The 21,177-nt window shown below is 39.3% G+C and overlaps 1 protein-coding gene across 1 annotated transcript in view; it reads right to left on the reverse strand.

Annotated features, from left to right (window-relative positions):
* Nucleotides 1-3,877: 3,877 nt before the first annotated feature.
* TBC1D4 (TBC1 domain family member 4) overlaps nucleotides 3,878-21,177 on the reverse strand; it is a 209,179-nt gene continuing 191,879 nt past the window's right edge. Inside the window, 6 exon segments of the mRNA XM_007446595.1 lie at nucleotides 3,878-4,111; nucleotides 6,265-6,441; nucleotides 9,623-9,792; nucleotides 12,530-12,689; nucleotides 18,543-18,787; nucleotides 21,149-21,176. Coding sequence (XP_007446657.1) covers nucleotides 3,878-4,111; nucleotides 6,265-6,441; nucleotides 9,623-9,792; nucleotides 12,530-12,689; nucleotides 18,543-18,787; nucleotides 21,149-21,176 — 1,014 coding nt within the window.

Here is a 21,177-nt window from a genome sequence, read left to right on the forward strand (position 1 = left end):
GGGATCCGATAACTAACCTCAGTTTCAGGGGGATATGGACAAATATTTAGCAGACAAAAGTAGCGGGTTTCGATAACCAATTATATCAGAGAGAGAGCAGTCTAGGCTGACTTGCTTCCCCAAGGCCACTGCCATAGACCAGGCTATTACTAATTTTTTTGGCCTAGTTTTTTTTTGTTTTTTTTTTTTACGGTATGCGGGCCTCTCATTGTTGCGGCCTCTCCCATTGCGGAGCACAGGCTCCGGACGCGCAGGCTCAGCGGCCATGGCTCACGGGCTCAGCCGCTCCGCGGCGTGTGGGATCTTCCCGAACCGGGGCACGAACCCGTGTGCCCTGCATCGGCAGGCGGACTTTCAACCACTGCGCCACCAGGGAAGCCCTGGCCTAGATTTTGATGGCATTCACCTAACTGCAATCTCCCAGTCCCTAGTTTCTGTCCAGATGTATTAAGTGGTTTGGAACAAATCTGAGCATGTCTCTCCCCAGGTTACTGGCCTTTAATGGCTCCCATTTCTCTCTAGGTGGAGTTCAAACTCCTTCACACGGTCTGCTAAGACCTTTATGAAAAAGCCCTTACTTGTCAGGAGCCTCTTCCCTCACCACTCCCCTACGGGAACACTAACTGTACTTTGGGATTAAGGAATGAGTTTTGATTTCAGAAACACACCATCTTCTCTCATCCATCTATTGTTTAAACACAAACCTGCTCAACTTCTACTGGCTATTCTAGGCTCAGGGCAAGCACCACCTCTTCTGAGTACTTGTCACCCACTCCAAAGTGCTGCTAGGCCCTCCTGTCACCTTGAGTGAAATGAGTGGATTACTTTGCATACCTGCTGTAGTATAAACTCTCTTTTTTTCTGGTTAACCTCCTGCCACTAGACCACAAGCTCACTGCGGACAAGGACTGTATCTTCTCCACCTCTGAATACGCAGCACCTAGCTTGGCTTACACAAATTACTTGTTGAGTGAATGAATAAAAGGGGTGGAACCAAGACTCAGATCTAAAACATCTCACCTTAAACCCAGTGCTTTTCTCAATATATCAAAGCGAGTAAGAGTGATGCATCGTGGTAGAGGACTAAATAATTCAGGTGGCAGATTTCCTATTTGTAATCCAGCCCAGGTGGGGTGGGAAATGCTGAAATGGTGATAAAATGGGTAAATTAACATGGCTATTAAGAGACCATTCTACCTAAGCCTACACTGACTCCTCAAACTACTACATATAGTACAAAATACTTAAAAGATTTAGTCCTAAAGTTAGCAAGAAGATACAGTAACCTTTTACTGAAATCCAAACATGCTTGAAAATATTCCAAAACATACTTTTTATGTAAACACATTCATACCATATCCACCAATAAGTGCCTTTAATCCTTTTATTTGGGAGCTAACCCAATTTAAAAGTTTTGTATTTTCTTATCCTCTTTTTCTCTCTTGCTCTCTATGAGGGGCATAAAAACCAAAAGGGGTAGAATGCAATACTGTCAGTGTGGTTGTCTTTTTTTACATTTATCAGCAAAAGGCTCCGTCGGGAAAGAAGTTGAAAATTAGTACTGAATGACTGACCATGTACTTTCATAAATGTTTCTAAAAATTATCTTTGTCGTCTCTGATTGAAAGAATTATTAGTGTGCAAATGTTAAGTAGCAACAATCCAACCCGTGCAGATTTTATAAAGGACTCTAGCCAAGACCTTCTCTTTTACTACAAACAAAAGTAAAACCAATAAGCCAAGGAAACTGAAGCAATGTATTTATTGGAAATGAACCAGACATTACATTAATAGGATGAAGATGTAACAATGCATGAAGCATAATCGTTGCAACATTTAAAAGATCACAAAAGAAAAATTCATTTTCAAAAGAAATATTGTATCCAAGACAACTTAAGCTCCGAACACCATAATACAACTCTAACGTTGACTTTGAACATCCAGAATAAAATTTACTTTAAACGGAACAACTGAAAGGAAGCTTCTTTTCCCAACTTGAAGATTCCCTGGCTACCACCTGTGTATTACACATGACGTAATTTTCATCACCAGACAGTAACCAGATAATATTTGTCATATTCCTCATAGGAAAATACCTCTCCTACAAATAGAGAAATTTGAGGGAAATCCAAGCAACAAAAGAGTTGGTGGCCGCAACTGATTGGGTCAGCATTTTCTAGAACCTAGAAATTACGTTAACTTTACTAGTAAGACTTCATTTTCTTTTGAGAAACTGCCTGGATTAGAGGGCATGCTGATTGGTAACAAGAGTCACTATATTACACTGAGTAATGGGGTTTGAGATGCTTATCATCTGCTCATCAAGGTTTTCTGAAACCTTTAGAGCTTTATTCTTCTACTCTATAATACATTGTAGCTTGTGTATAACAAACTCCCTTTGAAGAAAATTATCCCAGGTAATCCATCTGTGATGATACAAGTACTGCAAAAAGCAGTAACGAAAAATATTGTTTGGAAAGGCAAAAACGCTATTATCAACTTTCCGAGGCACTATCATAGAATCATCTCTGAAATGGAGAAATTCCATGTGTAACTTAAAAATTAAGTTTTTAAGTTACTTTCCTTCCATTCACCCAGCATGCATGAATGTCTATGAATAATCTATCTGTAGACTGAGAAAGTCAGGCGTCCAAACGCAGAGTTGTAGGTTTCAGAAGGGCTTTTCTCCTTCCCTTTCCATGGATTTCAACAGTTTACTTAAAATATTCCACAGTTCTCATAAATTGTCACATGGAAGGGGAAGATGATTACAAGCTTATCAGACCTGTCAATTGGCAAAAAAAAAAAAAAAAGGTATCTCAACACAGTACATCATCTTTAGAAAACCAATCATAATTTCATTTCCTTATCCTCCATTTAAGGTAGAGAGAACTAAGGTAAGAGCACCTACATTTTAGTGGGAAATGGCAAATCCTTATCACCAACTGTGGCACCAAGTAAAGGGGAGTTCATTCACAACTGTAGGAATAATTTGAATAAAAAGGTAGAAAGTAGGTCTAGACAATTAGGTCCTAAGTTAAATTTTTGAGGACTGATATTTTTAGTTTAAGTAACAATGCTGGTCTAATTTACTAGAAAATTAGTAGTGTTCTCTTTCACTTTGAGCTGGGTGGGCAAACTCAGCCAGTCTTGCTTTCTCCTTCCACACACCTAAAGTAATGCCTGACCAGACTCAAAATGCATGTAGATGCAACATGCTCGTTGGCACAAAGCAGGCAGCAGGGGACGGCCCCTACTTTCCTGAAAAACCCATAAGGAGCTTGACTGGCAATCAGTCATTTTCCTCATATATATATATATATATATATATATATATACACACATATATATAAAATGTCAGTAGGTTTTAAGACAGATGCACATAAAGCTACACAAATGTTTCCACCTCTCCACCACTGAGTGAAACATGCTGTTCTTTGGAGAAAAAAATACATTCATTTTTTTCAAGTATATTTCAATATACAAAGATGTTCTAGCTTTGTTTCACTACAAAAACAAATGATTTCACATGTGTCCAAGGGGAATTTCATTTTAACTTCCCTTTGGTTTGGATTTCATGAAGTTTTGATTTTTTTTAAAAAACTGCTCTAAATATACATCTACTCCTTTAAGTGAAAGCATGAATTCTTTATGTCCATTATATATATATGTACATAGTCAACAAGGACAGCAAAAAACAGTCTACATATGTACAATGGCTTAGAACTGGCATGCTCTAAGGAGAGTGAGGGTTACCGGCTCGGACTTGGGCTCGGAACCAGTTCAGTGGTTCTGTCAGCTCTGGGCCAGCAGCATGCAGACTCCTTCTGTCGGTAGCATCCTCAGAGCACATTCTGCTGGGGTGGCACGTCTTCAGTTACGGCTTGTTTCCTGTCTTGGCTTTGCTGTTAGGGTTGCAGTTGAAGTCTCTCAGCAGCGGTTCACAATTGGCCAGAGCATCTGCTGGCAGCAGCTTCCGAATTTGCTCCACTGCCTTTTGATAAGCCATTTTCTCTTGTTCCAGGGTCCGGATCAAAGACTTCATTTTGGTCTCTCTGGTTAAAAGATTTTCCAGGTTGGATTCCAAGGTCTGGATTTTAGCATGAGCTATCTGTTTGGGGCAAAAAACAAAATCCTCCAAGTCAAAAATTTGAAGGTTTCTGTTTTTCATCATAGTAGCAGCCAGACCTTACATATATTAACTAATCATGTCATATTACTTAATAAAACAGGATACGAAGCAAATACTCTGAAACGTCCCATGAAATGGAGATTTCTTTAGGTTTCTCAAAAATATACCTAGGGTACTAACAAAATACATCTCATTTCACTGAATACACCAAAAATGCAAAATTAAATCAACATCCCACAGTGGTGAGGGTCCTCACTCCACACACAGGTCTTCTCCTGGAGTGACTGGAATCTGACAGGGAGAAACAGGAGATTGCTGACTGCCCTGAAGTGCTAAAAGAGGCTTTTTGCCCTCTGAGTGGAAATGCAGGGTTTTCTCAACACATACTTGGGACCCTATCAGTTTTTACGGGTGTCGGGTGTGCCCACATAACTTGGGAACCCAGAGGTGATGAGAACATTGAACTGTGAATGAAAAAGTCTGTAACCATTAATAAAAATCATTATAATATAAAGCAGGTGCAAACCCATTTTCCCTAATAAGGAAATGCTCAATTAATCACCACTGAAACATCCTAGCAATAAGGGTCAATACCCCAACTGTTTTTCTTTCTGAAAATAGACGTTGTTGGCTCTTTTTTGGAACAGGAAAAGGCATAAAATTTTCTATGGGCCAGAGCTAACGTAGATGAAGCGAAGGAAGCCTGGGTTCCTTCTCTGGGAGCAATTACTCTAGAGACCCTCATTTCTCAGCTGTTTCTCTCCTAGCTATCTTTGTCAGAGGATTCACTGCACATCGAAGCAGAGTTTTAGTGTCCTCTAGTGTGGGGACGTGCGCCATGCTGGGGAAGTGGCGGGTAAGCAGAAACCAATGAGCCATGGAACACTTAAGCTCTAACTCAGCACTTAAGCTCCACCTCCCCCAACCCCCAGCTCCCAGCTTCACCTTCTCACCACCCCGTCCTCTGGTCACACTGAAGCCCCACACCTCAGGGCTTGGATACATAGCGCACTTCATACAGGTTGCAGGTGCGTAATATTAATTTATACTAAATCGCTTATCACATTGGTAAGGGTGCATTGACAAATAGCTAATATTTTATATTCCAAAATAACTGTAAACTCCTTGATGGCACGGATTATGTGTTACCAATTTTTAAATTCAATTCTCTCAAAAATGTCTCCTTTTCTTTCCATTTCTGTGAGTTTTACTCTAGACAGTTGTCATCATCCCCAGTCAGTTTTCTACAAATAATTGCTAGCTGGTCGCCCTACCTTCTCTCCCCACCTTCTCTCCCCATTCTAATCTGTCCTCATCAAGATTTCCAGACTGATCTTTCTAAAATATCGTTCAAAAACTTCGAGAGATTTCCTTCTCAACATGATTAAAGCCATGTTCTTCTGCTTGACCCTGAAAGTTATCTACAATTCTGTCTCCATCCTGTTTATCCCACCTCTCTCCAACGTAAATCTTTTTTTTTTTTTTTTTTTTTTGCGGTACGCGGGCCTCTCACTGTTGTGGCCTCTCCCGTTGCAGAACACAGGCTCCGGACACACAGGCTCAGCGGCCATGGCTCACGGGCCTAGCCGCTCCGCAGCATGTGGGATCTTCCCGGACCGGGGCACGAACCCGTGTCCCCTGCATCGGCAGGAGGACTCTCAACCACTGAGCCACCAGGGAAGCCCCAACGTAAATCTTAAACTGATGTTAAGCTTCCTCTACTGCTCTTCCACATCCTCCTTATTTAAACACCCACTACTCCTCACTCCTTTCTCCCACCAATCCTCCAGAGTCCAGCTCCAGGTCAAGTCCCCTAGGGCTTTCCCAGCTTCCTATAGTCAATCCCTCCTCCCTTGAACTGAAACCAAACATGTACAACACCCAGTAAGTATTGAACGAGATTCTGCTTTCAGCTGCCATTTAACTATTTGTGAGAGCAGATTTCCTCTCTCAATTGGTACTCAAATTGATATGTGCATTTGTAGCCCCCAGAGCACTTGGACACAGTCCGATACACAGGCCCACAGTCAGCAATGGTTCAATCCACACCACAGCTCTATCCTTTCTGGTACGGTTCTGTGCAGGCAAGGAGGCATCCAAGTGCGTTTTTGATCAAATTGTTATCTCTTTACCTGTAATTTTTCTAGGAGGTCCATGTTTTGTCTTTTCAGTTGGCTGTTGGCCCTCTCCAACTTCTCCATGGGTTCGCTCTCCTCGCAGGGATAGGAAGATTCCTGGAGCTCATCCTGCAGCACGTGATACTCCACCTCATAGGCGTGTAACTGTTTAGAAATATCCATCTCAAAAACCTGCCATGAAAACACCGTGGGTTAGTCTGACCTTCAGGATGTGCACCAAGATACAGTCTGTGTATCTAGGGTACTTCAGGTAGATTTCCCAATACTTATTAAGGAAGAATAGTATGACATATCAAAAGGAAGAATAACGAGTGTGACTGTCAAGTTAAGGACAAACAGATGATTTCTATACAATTGAAACATTCTCATGATAAGGCCAAGACTCTAGAAAAAGTTAATGCTCAAAGATATATTGCAACCAAAATATACATAATCTAGGAATGGTCTCCCAAAATGTAGCCCACCACATAAACAACATTAGTTACTGAGTAACTCTTCCCTGAGTTAGAGATCATCTTTGCTGGTTATAAGCACAACTGCAAAGGGTATTTCTATAATAATGAGACCAAAAGCCTTTCTAATTGTTTGTCAGTGGGGCAGAAAGGTCTTATGCTAAATATTTTCATCTACTTGCTAATCCATGTGAGCCTCTTGGAAGTCACTAACATATCCTACCATAGAGAGAATCTTCTAAATTCAAAATCTTCAGGAACCCTGGGCACTGTACAGAGCTATTTAATTGGGGCTACCTCTGCTCTCCCATATTGCCACCCATTAGGAACAGTTTGCTTAGAAGTCAGAGGACAGGCAACTCCTCCTTAGTCTAAACTGGTGAGGGCAAGTGAAGCAGCAGCTGCCATTTACGCATCTGTATCTACACTAACAGTGTAGGGAGAAGAGAAACCTACAGTGAGAAAAATCTCACTTGCTTACTTAACCTACTACTGTTAGAGATACTCAAATCTTAGAATTTAAATGATATTTCGAGACAACCTGGTTATTTCCCTCAAACAAGCGTCATCTTTTCCCTACACAGTGGGTATGAACACAACGGACTACTACACAACCATTAAAAATGAGGGTATGGATCTACATTTATTGGCATGGAAAAATATCCAATACTCTACAAATATTTTATTAAAAAATCAGGTTAATCAATAGCATGTATAGTAAGATTTCACTTAAGTAAAACTGTATACATATTTATTTGTGTATATAATTAAAGAGAGATTATAAAAGGATATTTAAAAGGCTTTAAATCTCAAGGTGTTGAGATCTGTAGTTATTTTTACTTTCTTCTTGGTGCTCTTCTGCATTATTTGTGTTTTTTACAGTGACCATAAATAAACTTTATTTATTTATTCATCAAAGTCTCCTTTAATATTAACAGTTCATTGCATATTCAACTCATTTTTTAGAAAATTATCTCTAATATCAAGTCCAAATCTACCAGCCTATAAATTTTATCCATTAATCATAGTAATAATCTCTAAAGCTAGGCAATTCCCTCATTAATTTTAGAAGAGAGGTGATCTGATTTCAAATCAGGTATCGTCTCTCTCTAAAAGCACAATTGCTGCTTGCCAGTCCAAAAAGATATTTCTGAAGAATTAGTAAACAAGTGAATGTGTAAGTAAAAGTTATATTTTTCAGTTTCCAGAGCTTTTTTTTTTTTTTGCTGTATGCGGGCCTCTCACTGTTGTGGCCTCTCCCGTTGTGGAACACAGGCTCCGGACGCGCAGGCTCAGCGGCCATGGCTCACGGGCCCAGCTGCTCCGCGGCATGCAGGATCTTTCCAGACCGGGGCACGAACCCGTGTCCCCTGCATCGGCAGGCAGACTCTCAACCACTGCGCCACCAGGGAAGCCCCAGAGCATTTTAACAAATAAAAACTGTTCATAGATATTTACAGAATAATCTGCTTGTGATTTCAATTCCACATAGTGGAAAGAAAATTTTATGTGTAATAATATGAGTTTTTCTTACAGAGTGAATAATAGTGTACAAAATTCTTCAACTGAATTGGTTACATTTGCTCCTAAAAACGATGTTATTCCCATTTTGCAGGAGAGGAAGTTGAAACTCACAGAGGCTGTAACTCGCCCAAAGTCACACAGCTAGTAGATAGCTGGACACCAGCACAAGATCTCAAACTCCCTTTCTCTTGCTCTAAACTCTGTCTTTTATCTGCTACCCTAAGGGCCTCTAGGAAAGTGGTAAATTTAAATGTTATCAATACTCATAAGGCATGACTGCTGTATCTACAAATCTGGTCTTAAGTGTATTCATGTCATCTGAACAACAATATATAACTACCACTTACATGGTCCCTATGAAGAGCCAGGGACTAGATATACGGTGTGCTGATCACCCTCCATTTGCTTCCTAGATCCATTCTCTGCCCTCATCCATTCTCTGTACCCTGGGAGACAGACCCCTGTGACCTGTTTTCCTTGTTGCAGGCTTCTGGTTAGGTATGGCCAATGAGAAAAGTCATCAGGAGATCAAAAGGGGCAGGGGAAAGAGGGCGGGTACTTCTTGCCTGCTCCTTCCCTGTCTGGCTCACCAAGAACACAGCAACCTCCAGAGTTCTGGCACTCACTAGGCCTGGTAACATTGTTCTGTCGTCCTTCACCTGATGGGAGAAGCACCATGGGTATGAACAGTTTCCCTCTGTTACTAGTTCCTGGGTACCTAGACATCTGTGCCCAGTTCCCTTAGCCCTGCCTACACCCCTGTAAATGGTACCTTCCTTTGAATCATTGGAGGTAGACTCTGTTTCCTGCAAGGGACCCTGACTGATACAGCAAGTCTCATTTAAACCGCACAAAACTTCTTGGATCAGAATTGTCTAATTTTAGAGGTGAGAATACTAGGGTTCAGGAGATTAGGGTGATGTGTGCAAGCCAAACAACTAATAAAAGAGCTAGAAACTGATGTAAATCCAAGACTGTCTAATTCTAAAGTCTGTGCTCTTGTCACATATACTCCTTATATATTTTAAAACAGAATTAACAATATTACAGAGGTAAGTGAGTCTCAGCTTACTTATTTATTAGGTACTCCTAACTGTCAGTTCTATCTTCAGTCTCACCATTGGTCTAAGTTGGAAGGTTCCTGAAAAACTCATGATGTAGCACTGAACCACCTTGCCCGGACACAGCCTCACAAACAATGTCACAAGGGAGAAATTACACAATAGTCTCCTTTCTAGATAAAATGTATTCGATCAAATCAAAAAGAAAAAAACCCTGTCAAGCAAAACTACATCTTTATGCTAAAACATTTAATAAATAATTAGTAGACAAACTGCTGTCTAATCTTATATCTTATTTTACCATTTAACTCATACCTGGGTGATAAGTTTTTCCATTTCAGAGGAATTCATATCAGGGAGCGTGCTTTTAAGGAATTCAACAATATTTTCAAAGTTTTCACATTCCATTATGAGCGCCTCTTGGTTGCTCAGCAGGCTGAGGGCAACCTTAAATATAACTTCAGTTCCCTGAAGAAAAATAATATCTGAAAAAAAGAGATACAATTTTCATGATCAAAATTATGCATCTACTATTGTAAAAAGTGACCTCTGTGTGTTAATGGGTTTTTTTGGTGTGTTTGTGTGTGTGTGTGTGTGTGTGTGTGTGTGTGTGTTGTTTTAATTACTGCAACAGAACCACAGAATATTTTGCAAAATAAAACTGGTCAAAATCACCTAGATTTGAAATAAATAATAATATGACTGGAACAAGTAAACAGTTGTTTAAATATTCTTACTTATTTAGGAACCTCAGATAAGGGCAGGGTAAAAAGAAAAAGATAAATTATATATCTGTTTGTCCATGCATTTATAATTTTTACTGCCAAATTTAATGGAGACTAGGTATACCTCAAAAACACTGATTCCATTGATATTTAGATTTTTCTTCACAAAGGGAATACAGAAACAAATCAACATAACCAATTAGGACTATTTAAACTCTCATAACCAGAATAAAAAACTAAATGAACCAGTTAATACGTGTGCAAGCCAAACAACTAATAAAAGAGCTAGAAACTGATGTAAACCCGAGACTGTCTAATTCTAAAGACTGTACTAGAGCAGCAATTAAAAAAAAAAAAACTTTAAAAGAAAAATCAAAACCAGTATATAAACTAAATCAGAAGAGAAAAAGAAAAGCTACCCTAACCCTGAACTTTGCTTCCTAACAAATACAAATACGCAAGTACTAAAGTACTTGAAAAGTACTAAATACTTTCGTATGAGCGCTCCTCTCAATCCATGCCATTCCACAATCAATAATAAAGAGGGGGTCGTTAAAAATGAGGGAACCGTGGAACAATTACTTCAAACATGGTCATTCTTCTTGCTCATGCATCTTTCCCTTTTTTCACAGTCTCTACTCTTCACTAAATTCTAAGAAAAGAATGGAGCACCTATTGTAGAGCTGACAGCATCATTCATATTCTCTCAGCAAAAAACAGACGACTGGGGAGATTTGTTTCCTGAATTCTGTTATCAAGCTTCCAAGGGTAAATCAAAGAGAGATACCCTAAATATTTAGAGATACCCTAAATATTTTGATTTGATAAGCTACTTTCTGAGAAGCAAATATATAAATGAAAAGATTTATAGAAGACCCATAAATAGGAACCCAAGCTCCAGAGAAAACTTCCCTGGAGGAAAGCAATCGTGTATACTCAAGAAGAGAAATTTGGTAAACATTTGATTCTGTGCATCTCGGTTTTACTCTTTTGCTGCACTTTGCCTATAAATTGTATTAGTGCTAATGCAGTGTTTAACCTTTAAAACCACAGCCCCCAATAAGAAAGACACTGCCACGGAGCGGCTGGGCCATGGCCACTCAGCCTGCACGTCCGGAGCCTGTGCTCCACAACGGGAGAGGCCGCAACAGTGAGAGGCCCGCGTACCGCAAAAAAAAAAAAAACACTGTACATTGTAATCTGGTGTACGTATACATATTACATCTATATCTTCAAATTTGAAGTTTCTCCAAACATTTTTCCCTACGACTGATATTTTCTCTGTATTCTATTCTAGTCCATTTTTTCTAATCCTGGTAGTGACCTACAATTAGGCCAATACTTACAATCTGACAAAAAAGCTCCAATTTAGCACAGTTATAAATATTGACTATTTTCACCATAGATACTAGATAGATGAGCAGAACATTAAAACTGGGAGCCCCTTCTGAGGTCATCGAGCTCTCAGCCTTAGAACAAACCTCTGGCAAAGAGTTGTTTTTTATAAAAAGTTTGCTTTTTAAATAACGACTTTAGACAAACCCAACTGAAGACATGTGAATAGATTTAAAGGCCCCATAAGGGAGCATAAACGGTGTCACACTTTGTTTTTATTACACTGTGGAGCAAGGCAGCAACTCAACAACTTGCCCCGGGCCCAACTGCCTGCGCACCCAGTCTTAGAGATGGGCACCACCCCTGCACTGGCATGAGAGGAGGGTCCGTTAAGCAACAAAATGGGAATTTCAGTTATCTTGTTAACAAAAAGTCACATTAAGAAACGCCATTAGAGGGCTTCCCTGGTGGCGCAGTGGTTGAGAGTCCGCCTGCCGATGCAGGGGACATGGGTTCGTGACCCGGTCCGCGAAGATCCCACATACCGCGGAGCGGCTGGGCCCGTGAGCCATGGCCGCTGAGCCTGCGCATCCGGAGCCTGTGCTCCGCAACGGGAGAGGCCCCAACAGTGAGAGGCCCGCGTACCGCAAAAAAAAAAAAAAAAAAATGCCATTAGAAACAACTTTGAAAAAGGTACTTCTGTTAACCCAGTTAGAGAACATGTTTCTCTGTGTTTTGAATCCAGGTTGAAGAGGACAGTGGGGAAGGAAAAGAAAAAGAGGTAGTAAAGATGTGTTTAAAAATCTAAAATATCATACAGAGTAAATCCTTAATTCATTATACTGTGATTTTTTAAGTATTAAAAAAAACTAAAAAAATAAAAATAAAAATAAAAATAAAAATAAAAAACAAAAATAAGAACTCCATTACAGCTTACTCAAATACAGAAGCTCAATTCTTCTTTCGCTTTGAATTTCAATTTTATTTAAGACCAATGTGGTTTCAAATTACTCTCAGAATAGAGCCAGACATATTTAGTAAATTCCAGTAGCAATTTGCGATTCTGTGTAATGCTTGATAAAACAATTGGAGCACCTTATGGCTAGAAGTATATCCCTTGGAATAAATAACACTGTTTCACTGGATCATCAGCATCTCTTACCAAAAACTCTGGCTACAAATCCTAATGGAAATTGAGAGGCAAACAATGTGAGGAACCAGGGGGCAGCATAAAGACTGGGGCTGATTTCATTTTCTTCAAGATGATTGTAGAGATCTCTGTGATAGTCATGAAGGAGCCTGGACAGCTGGTACATTTGAATCTAAAGTTAATTTGGAGAAAAAAAATAAAATATTATGCATTTATCTGAGTGTACATAAATACACTAACTTTAATTTTATTACTCTAATATTTAATAAATAACTCACAGATATTTGAGAAATAAAAGTAGTATTTTTTTAACTTTTTATTGGAGTATAGTTGACTAACAATGTTGCATTAGTTTCAGGTGTACAGCAAAGTGATTCAGTTATACATATATATCTATTCTTTTTCCAATTCTTTTCCCATTTAGGTGGTTACATAATATTGAGCAGAGATCCCTGTGCTATACTGTAGGTCTTTGTTGGGTATCTATTTTATTTTATTTTATTTTTAACATCTTTATTGGAGTAAAACTGCTTTACAATGTTGTGTTAGTTTCTGCTGTATAACAGAGTGAATCAGCTATATGTATACATATATCCCCATATCCCCTCCCTCTTGCATCTCCCTCCCACCCTCCCTATCCCACCCCTCTAGGTGGTCACCAAGCACCAAGCTGATCTCCCTGTGCTATGCGGCTGCTTGCCACTAGCTATCTATTTTACATTTGGTAGTGTATATATGTTCATGCTACTCTCTCACTTTGTCCCAGCTTACCCTTCCCCCCTGTGTCCTCAAGTCCATTCTCTACATCTGCATCTTTATTCCTGTCCTGCCCCTAGGTTCTTCAGAACCATTTTCTTTTAGATTCCATATATATGTGTTAGCAGACGGTATTTATTTTTCTTTCTGACTTACTTCACTCTGTATGACAGACTCTAGGTCCATCCACCTCACTACAAATAACTCAATTTCGTTTCTTTTTATGGCTGAGTAATATTCCATTGTATATATGTGTCCCACCTTCTTTATCCATTCATCTGTCAATGGACACCTGGGTTGCTTCCATGTCCTGGCTATTGTAAATAGTGCTGCAATGAACACTGTGGTACATGACTCTTTTTGAATTACAGTTTTCTCAGGGTATATGTCCAGTAGTGGGATTACTGGGTCATATGGTAGTTCTGTTTTTAGTTTTTTAAGGAAACTCCATACTGTTCTCCATAGTGGCTGTACCAATTCACATTCCCACCAATAGTGCAAGAGGGTTCCATTTTCTCCACCCTCTCCAGCATTTATTGTTTGTAGATTTTTTGATGATGGCCATTCTGACTGATGTGAGGTGATACCTCATTGTAGTTTCGATTTGCATTTCTCTAATGATTAGTGATGCTGAGAATCCTTTCATGTGTTTGTTAGCAATCTGTATATCTTCTTTGGAGAAATGTCTATTTAGATCTGCTGCCCATTTTTGGATTGGGTTGTTTGTTTTTTTTGATATTGAGCTGCATGAGCTGCTTGCATATTTTGGAGATTAATCCTTTGTCAGTTGCTTCATTTGCAAATATTTTCTCCCATTCTGAGGGTTGTCTTTGCGTCCTGTTGATGGTTTCCTTTGCAGCAGTGTGTAGATGTCAATCCCAGACTCCCTAACTATCCCTTCCCCCCACCCTTCTCCTCTGGTAACCGTAAGTTCATTCTCTAAGTCTGTGAGTCTGTTTCTGTTTTGTATATAAGCTCATTTGTATCATTCCTTTTTAGCTATAGTGGCGCAATGTGTTAGAATGCAGTACTTATACAGTATTGTTTTATTTTATTATTATGTTCACAAATCCAAGTTCATTTAACTGAGTTCATAAAGCAAGTCAGTGTAAGTCCATCTACAACTATGGAGCACATTTCTCTATCATGAGTGTTTTGGTATCACCATACATACACGGAAATGGTAATTTTTCCTCATGTAGGAAGGTATTGCTTTTGGAATTTAAATCAGAACTGCCCTGGCTCAGGACTCTCATGGAAGGCACGTCCTAATTTCAGACCAATTCCAGAAAAGCTTCCATTCTAAGGAATCTACCACATCCAGTTCAGAAGCAAGAACTTCTCTCTTTGCTGAGCCCAGCATCGGATTTATGATGGAACTTGCCAGGCAGTCTGCACTGCTAGGATACTGTTAGGCTTCCAAGGTTATGGTGCCAAAAGCTCGAGCTGTGATTTCTAATATCCAAGGTATTCCAGCAGCGTATTTTTCTTGACAGAGGAGATTAAAGCAAAAAGCACAGTCTGGGGCTTCCCTGGTGGCGCAGTGGTTGAGAGTCCACCTGCCGATGCAGGGGACACGGGTTCGTGCCCTGGTCCGGGAAGATCCCACATGCCACGGGGCGGCTGGGACCGCATCAGCTACATTTTATTCCCTTGAAAGCTTAAAATCATCACCGAGATAACTATGGCAAGTCCCCCCAGAAAAGCAAACCAAGAGGTACAAATGCCAGCACTCTCCCACGCATGGAAATCTTAGCAGCTTCCATAGAGGTTGGCAGTGTGTGCATCATTGGCTTAAGAGTTCAGAGATCTCACAGTTGTGTCTTCAAGAGTTCCTGGGAAATTTCAATCAGCAGTGTTTTTGTTTGTTTTTTTTGCGGTACGCGGGCTTCTCACTATTGTGGCCTCTCCCGTTGCGGAGCACAGGCTCTGGACGCGCAGGCTCAGTGGCCATGGCTCACGGGCCCAGCCGCTCCGCGGCGTGTGGGATCTTCCCGGACCGGGGCACGAACCCGTGTCTCCTGCATCGGCAGGCGGACTCTCAACCACTGCGCCACCAGGGAAGCCCTATAGTAACTTAAGCTCTCATGCTTGGGGTAGCTAAAAGTAAAGCAGTAGTAAATAATAAACAAATCTGTGATTTGTGCTTTAATTTAAATTTTTATCTACACAGTAACAGATTGAGTAGTGGGTCCTTGATCAGTTATATCAGCTTCACTTTTTAGTGTGAAATACATCCAACATTTTATTAAATCTAGCAGAACTTCTTTCTCTAGAAGATATCATCCTTAAGTAGTTAGCTCTATAAAAATGCCTTAAAAATAGCCAATTATATTGTAAATTCAACAAGCAACTGTTTTTCAGAGCACAAAACTAAAAATCAAAGTGCTAGACATAAATATAGCAAACGTTTGATCTCTAGAGCACATATCTGTGCAAGCTACGGTTCCACACAAGCTGTAAAAGGAAAGAGTTAAAGAGCCACAGGAAGTCATAACTCTAAAATAAGAAGCGTAGCAGCAGTCAAACAAAGAGGTTTAAAACAAAGAGATTAGAGGGCTTCCCTGGTGGCACAGGGGTTAAGAGTCCGCCTGCCAATGCAGGAGACATGGGTTCGAGCCCTGGTCCGAGCGGATCCCACATGCCAGGAGCAACTAGGCCCGTGCGCCACAACTACTGAGCCTGCACTCTAGAGCCCACGAGCCACAACTACGGAGGCCCGCACACCTAGAGACCTGCTCCACAGCTTCTCTGCAGTGAGGAACCCACGCACCACAGCGAGGAAGGGCCCCCGCTCACCACAACTAGAGAGGGCCCGCACGCAGCAACGAAGACCCAACTCAGCCAAAAAAATTAAAATAAATTAAAAAAAGAGACAGAGAGATTATAATCTCATTAACTCATGTTGGAAAAAAATCATATATTTCCCTTAGGCCATTTACAATTTAAAAACTAGATATACTGGGCTCTATCAATTAAAAAAAATGGTATTTTTGGTAGCTCAAAAATAAAAGAAGTCTCATTAGCAGAATAAAAAGAAAGCCTATCCTCAAAAGCTGTTCAGCTATGATCTTAACACAGAAGCAATACTTTTTTTTATAGAACCTTACTTTTTTCCTACATTCTAAACTAGAGGTTAAGAACATTTCTTCCATCAAGGTGTATTTACATTAAATTTCTTTTGACAAATAAAACACAATTTAGTCTTCCTTCAAAGGAAATTTTCATAATAAGATGCCATTTGCTGAGAATAAATCATTCTTCAAATCTACCTTACACATAACATGAAAATCTTCCAGTGGAAGAGACAGAACTGGAGGAAGGGAGATGCAGAGTGTAGCAGAGAGAAGATGGAAAAAAGTAGAGACCAAAGACTTCAGATAAAAAGATATAATGCTTTACACTTAACACAGAAAACGGCAGACACAAAATGTGATGGGCCATAGTTAAAAGAGACCTCGACCCCCTCCTTTTACAGATAAGCTCAGAGCCTGCAGTGCCCAACCCCAAACCACACAGGTAATCAGAAATCCTATCAAGTGATCCCAAGCCTGCTGAACACCATATTGATTGGATAAGAAACACTTTATATTCTAGAAAGTAGAAAAGTGTTGCATCTCACTTTATAGATCAAAAAGTTCTACTTTCCCAGAATAAGGTCCCCAATCTCATGGTCTATAAGAACACTGCCCCCAAAGATTCTTAAACATCTTCATTTTCATAATTATAGACAGAAAATATTTCTTGATAATTGTGGGTCATATTAAATCAATGTATAAATCCAGTTTATATGAATTTTTATGATGTCAAATGGATGAGGAATTTTTAAATTGAAAGCTGTATCTACCCTTTTATTTATGAACCAAGACCACATGCTACTCACAAATACTTTTCATTCTTTGAAATTTTAATGATAGGTCGCAAACTGTTATTTATGAAAATCAGACCTACCGAACTCCTTACGAGGGCACCAATGCTTCCTACCTGATATGATACAGTAAACTGTTTAGAAATAAAGTAAAAAATAAAACCTTCCACAGTCATTACTATTTCACTTGTGGAATGTTTATAGACCTATGCATAGTTATCAACTAGGAATCACTGTATTCGATTTCTGTATCCTGGTGAACACCCTTCATATGAACTCACAGCTGAAACCCAACATTGAGCGCAAAGCCCTATTTCCCCGCCAAAACGTTCATATTGAAGAAGTATTGAAAAATGGAGCATTCCCTCTCCACTCATCCTTTCAAGAAAATACCACTTACTATAATATTCATAAAGTGAAAACAAAGTCCTTTTTTGTCCATGGATTGGTAAGACTGAAATACTAAATGTAAAAACTGATCATTGGGAATCAGGAAAAAGTATATTTTGAAAGCATTTAAAAAATATTTTAGTTCTTATCTAAAGCATAACATTATGACTAACTGGGCATCATGCCTATCTCATTTCAAAGGAGGAGAAACCCTGACATTCTTCCCTTTAAAGCCTTCCTTTATATTTTTATGACCAAAAGCTTTATATTGCAAGGTAGTGGTTGTTTAAGGTAGCATATCTACAGAGAAAATTTAAACTTTTTGTCAGAAAACAATACGTTAAGGAAAGTGAAGTTTAAACTAGAGAGGAGAAATGTGTAAACAGGGAGTTTGAAATAGGTTGAATACAGCCATGGCAGTGAATACCCTACTTAACTGAAAAATCTTAATGGTGCTTCCTCAGAGCATGAATAAGAAACGCAGACTGAAAAAGTACTGCTGACTCTGAACACTTTTTCCTCTATAAGGGCCTGTCTGACATTAAGATAAAGCAGGGGAGACATGGAAAGTTCATGAAGAAGCATGATACAGATACCTGCCGTTTATACACTCAAAGAATAAAACATTATATTTTCAGATTTCAAACAAAATATCTACGATTTTTTTCAACTGACAAGCTAAGGAAAAGAGAATGAAGTTGACTTGATACTTTCTCCAGGTAACTCATAGACTTAGGAAACAGAGACTTAAGTACACACTAGAATGGCTTATTTATTTACTTCAGAAACTAAGGAGAAGTTACTCTGCATATGGATGCCATACACTTAGAGGTTTAGCAACATCACAAATCCCACACTAAAACCATGAACTAAAACATGCCTCTTCATTTATCCAAGTTCCAAGACAATGGGCCCAAATTTCTTTAAATCTTAACCGTAATTTAGAAGAGGGCTCCCGCTAAGATTTCTGGTGAGAGTGTTACACATTCCTTGTGAAGATCTGCGACTCACCTGTAGTGACATCATGTCAGGTCGGTACTGCTTGCGAAAGCCCAGGTCATACATGAGGAATTTCAGCATTTCAAAGGCTTGCTCTTCACTCATGTGCAGAAGCAGGACTCCAGCCACAAAGCTGATCCCCTGACAGTAACCCACTTCTTTGTCCAGCAATGAGTAGGCTTTCAAGAGGTTAAAGAGAGACAGCTGCCCTGCCCCAAGCTGTGCTGAAAAGTAAGGATGAGTAGGAAATGTCCTCCCTGCAGAAGAAAAGAAAAATATTTTTGAGATGTCCTGATGCTTTGGAGACCAGAGTGAAATTGCAATTCAGTGATTTCCAGGAATAAGTAAACGCTCTCTTCCAAACCACTGAATGCTGCTCGGAGCACCCCTCTAACCAAGAGTCTCTCTCCCTCTAGCCAGTCCCAAGTCCTACCTGCCAGACCATCACCCCATCTCCATGTGTGTGATAGGGGAGCAAACATATGATGCTAACCAGCACTTCCTTTTAGGAAAAGAAATTCCACAAACGAATCAAAGACATATTCAGGAGAGATCCCAGGAGAGTAGAATATAAAACTTATTCTGACTATAAATCAAGGCTAATTCTCAGTTCACATAAAAACTACCTGCTAACTGAAATCAGAATTCTACAGGAGGTATCATACGATTTAGAAAGAAATCTTAGTGGTCCATAGCAGACTCCTTCCTGCTTTTCTTGTATTATGACACTAGAGGGACTTCCTAGGGTTGTTTCATTTTACATTCAGCCTATCATTCAGGAAATACTTCTTTTTTCAAATATTTTTGGCTTTCTGTTTCTTAAACCACTTCCATGAGCCACGTAGACCTCTTTTCTTTTCTCAGTATACCCAGAAAGGTCAAGGATAGTGACGGGTCAAGCTGATTTTAAATAAATTCCCCTCTAAAATTCACCTCTGTGTACAAAATTACCATAGAGACACTTCAGCAAGCAAGTTAGTCCCGGATTTTCTAAAAAGTTGGTCCTAAATGCTGAAACAAACCCATCTTCACCACCAAAGCTGTATACAGTGCTTCGGGACTTTCCTTGTGCCATGAAAATGAAGGGGACGTTAACTTCCTTGTGAAATGATTACTCATGTCAGTTAGAACTTGTAAGAAGGCCACATTTTTAAATGTTTCCCACCAGATATGCTTAAAAGTGATTTTTCACCTAGGAACTGATAAGATTAATTCTGCAGAGCAAATAAGGGGAAGATATGAGAATATAACAAGAACACACTGAGGAAACACAGATGGCTACAAGCAAAGTCAAATAAGCAATTTTTAAAATTATCATTTTACTTTCTCACTTAAAATGCTTGCTACAGAAAACTATAAATATACCGTCCATCCGTGACATTAATTCTAGCTCCATTTTTTTCCGACCAGCCTTTTCCCTGTAATGTGATCTCATCATCTCCTTCTCTTTAAGGATATCTTGACTAGCTCTAAATACGACATCCCAATTTCTAGTCTCATTATCAATTTCCGGTCACAGGACCACCGATCTGCAGAGGCCCATAGTTCACTGTCCTCATTTAAGAGACAGGATTGAAACTCAGAAGCAAAGTAATTTGCCTAAAACTACTGTTCAGTGATAGAATCGGGACAAAAATTGAAGTTTTCAGTTTCTCTGTAAAATTCTCCATTTCAATTCTATTGGGCCAAAAACTATTAACTGAGTTGACCTTTTCCCAACAAAAGCTATTTGTCATCCAAAAGGAGCAGAGGTCCATTTTTGGCCTGTGATTTTTATATATCCTAAAATAAGATGAGCTCGAATAAAAAGTAATCCCTTGTTTTCCCAAATGGGCTCAAATAACGTATCTGGCCACCTTAAATATAACAACCTTTAGGAATACAGATGAAATAATCCAAATGTCAATGTACAATATTTAATCCAATAAGTTAGATATTTTAAAAGAATAAAATATATTAATTTAGAGAAAAATTAGAGACAAGATACTTTTTAAAATCACACCATTTTTACTTTCCATAAGTTATTTGAAATTCAGCGTTTAAAAGGATGACTTTATGATGCTGCCACTGGAAATGCACATAACATTAGGACAGCTAAGTTTTCTTTCATCCTATAAGGATGTATTCATGATTTCCACAACTTAACCACATATTGTATTGATTCTTAAAGGCTTACTCCAAAGCTTGTTTTCAGCAATATGTCCAGGAATACTTAGTAGACCTTTGTTAAATTTTCTGGTGCCCCTTTAAACCTATTTTAACCTATTTCAAGACCAGTGTTGACCAAGCTAATAATTATCCATCCCAAACAAAAGTCAGTTGTTCGAAAAACAGGAACTGAGAGCACCCAATAATATGACCTTTACAATGATTCAAATACAAGGTTTTTCAGAGGGCAAGTCTGAGGATGAAAACTTCACTTTATATTCAGGCATTTAGGGCATCTTCAACCAGACATAAGGCCAACTTGCCCTCAGGAAAGGACAAAGCCAGCAACTCTGCAGACCAATAGATTGTCTTAATCAAAACCAAAAAAAAAAAAATAGAAAACCCCCCAAAACTCAAAAAAAGGACCTATTATTTACTTTTGTAAATTATAATCAATGTGGCAAACATACCTAAATCCACGAGAATAGCATGCTGCTGA

Source organism: Lipotes vexillifer, unplaced genomic scaffold (genome assembly GCF_000442215.2).
Source record: "Lipotes vexillifer unplaced genomic scaffold, Lipotes_vexillifer_v1.1 scaffold994, whole genome shotgun sequence".
Lineage (NCBI taxonomy): Eukaryota > Metazoa > Chordata > Mammalia > Artiodactyla > Lipotidae > Lipotes > Lipotes vexillifer.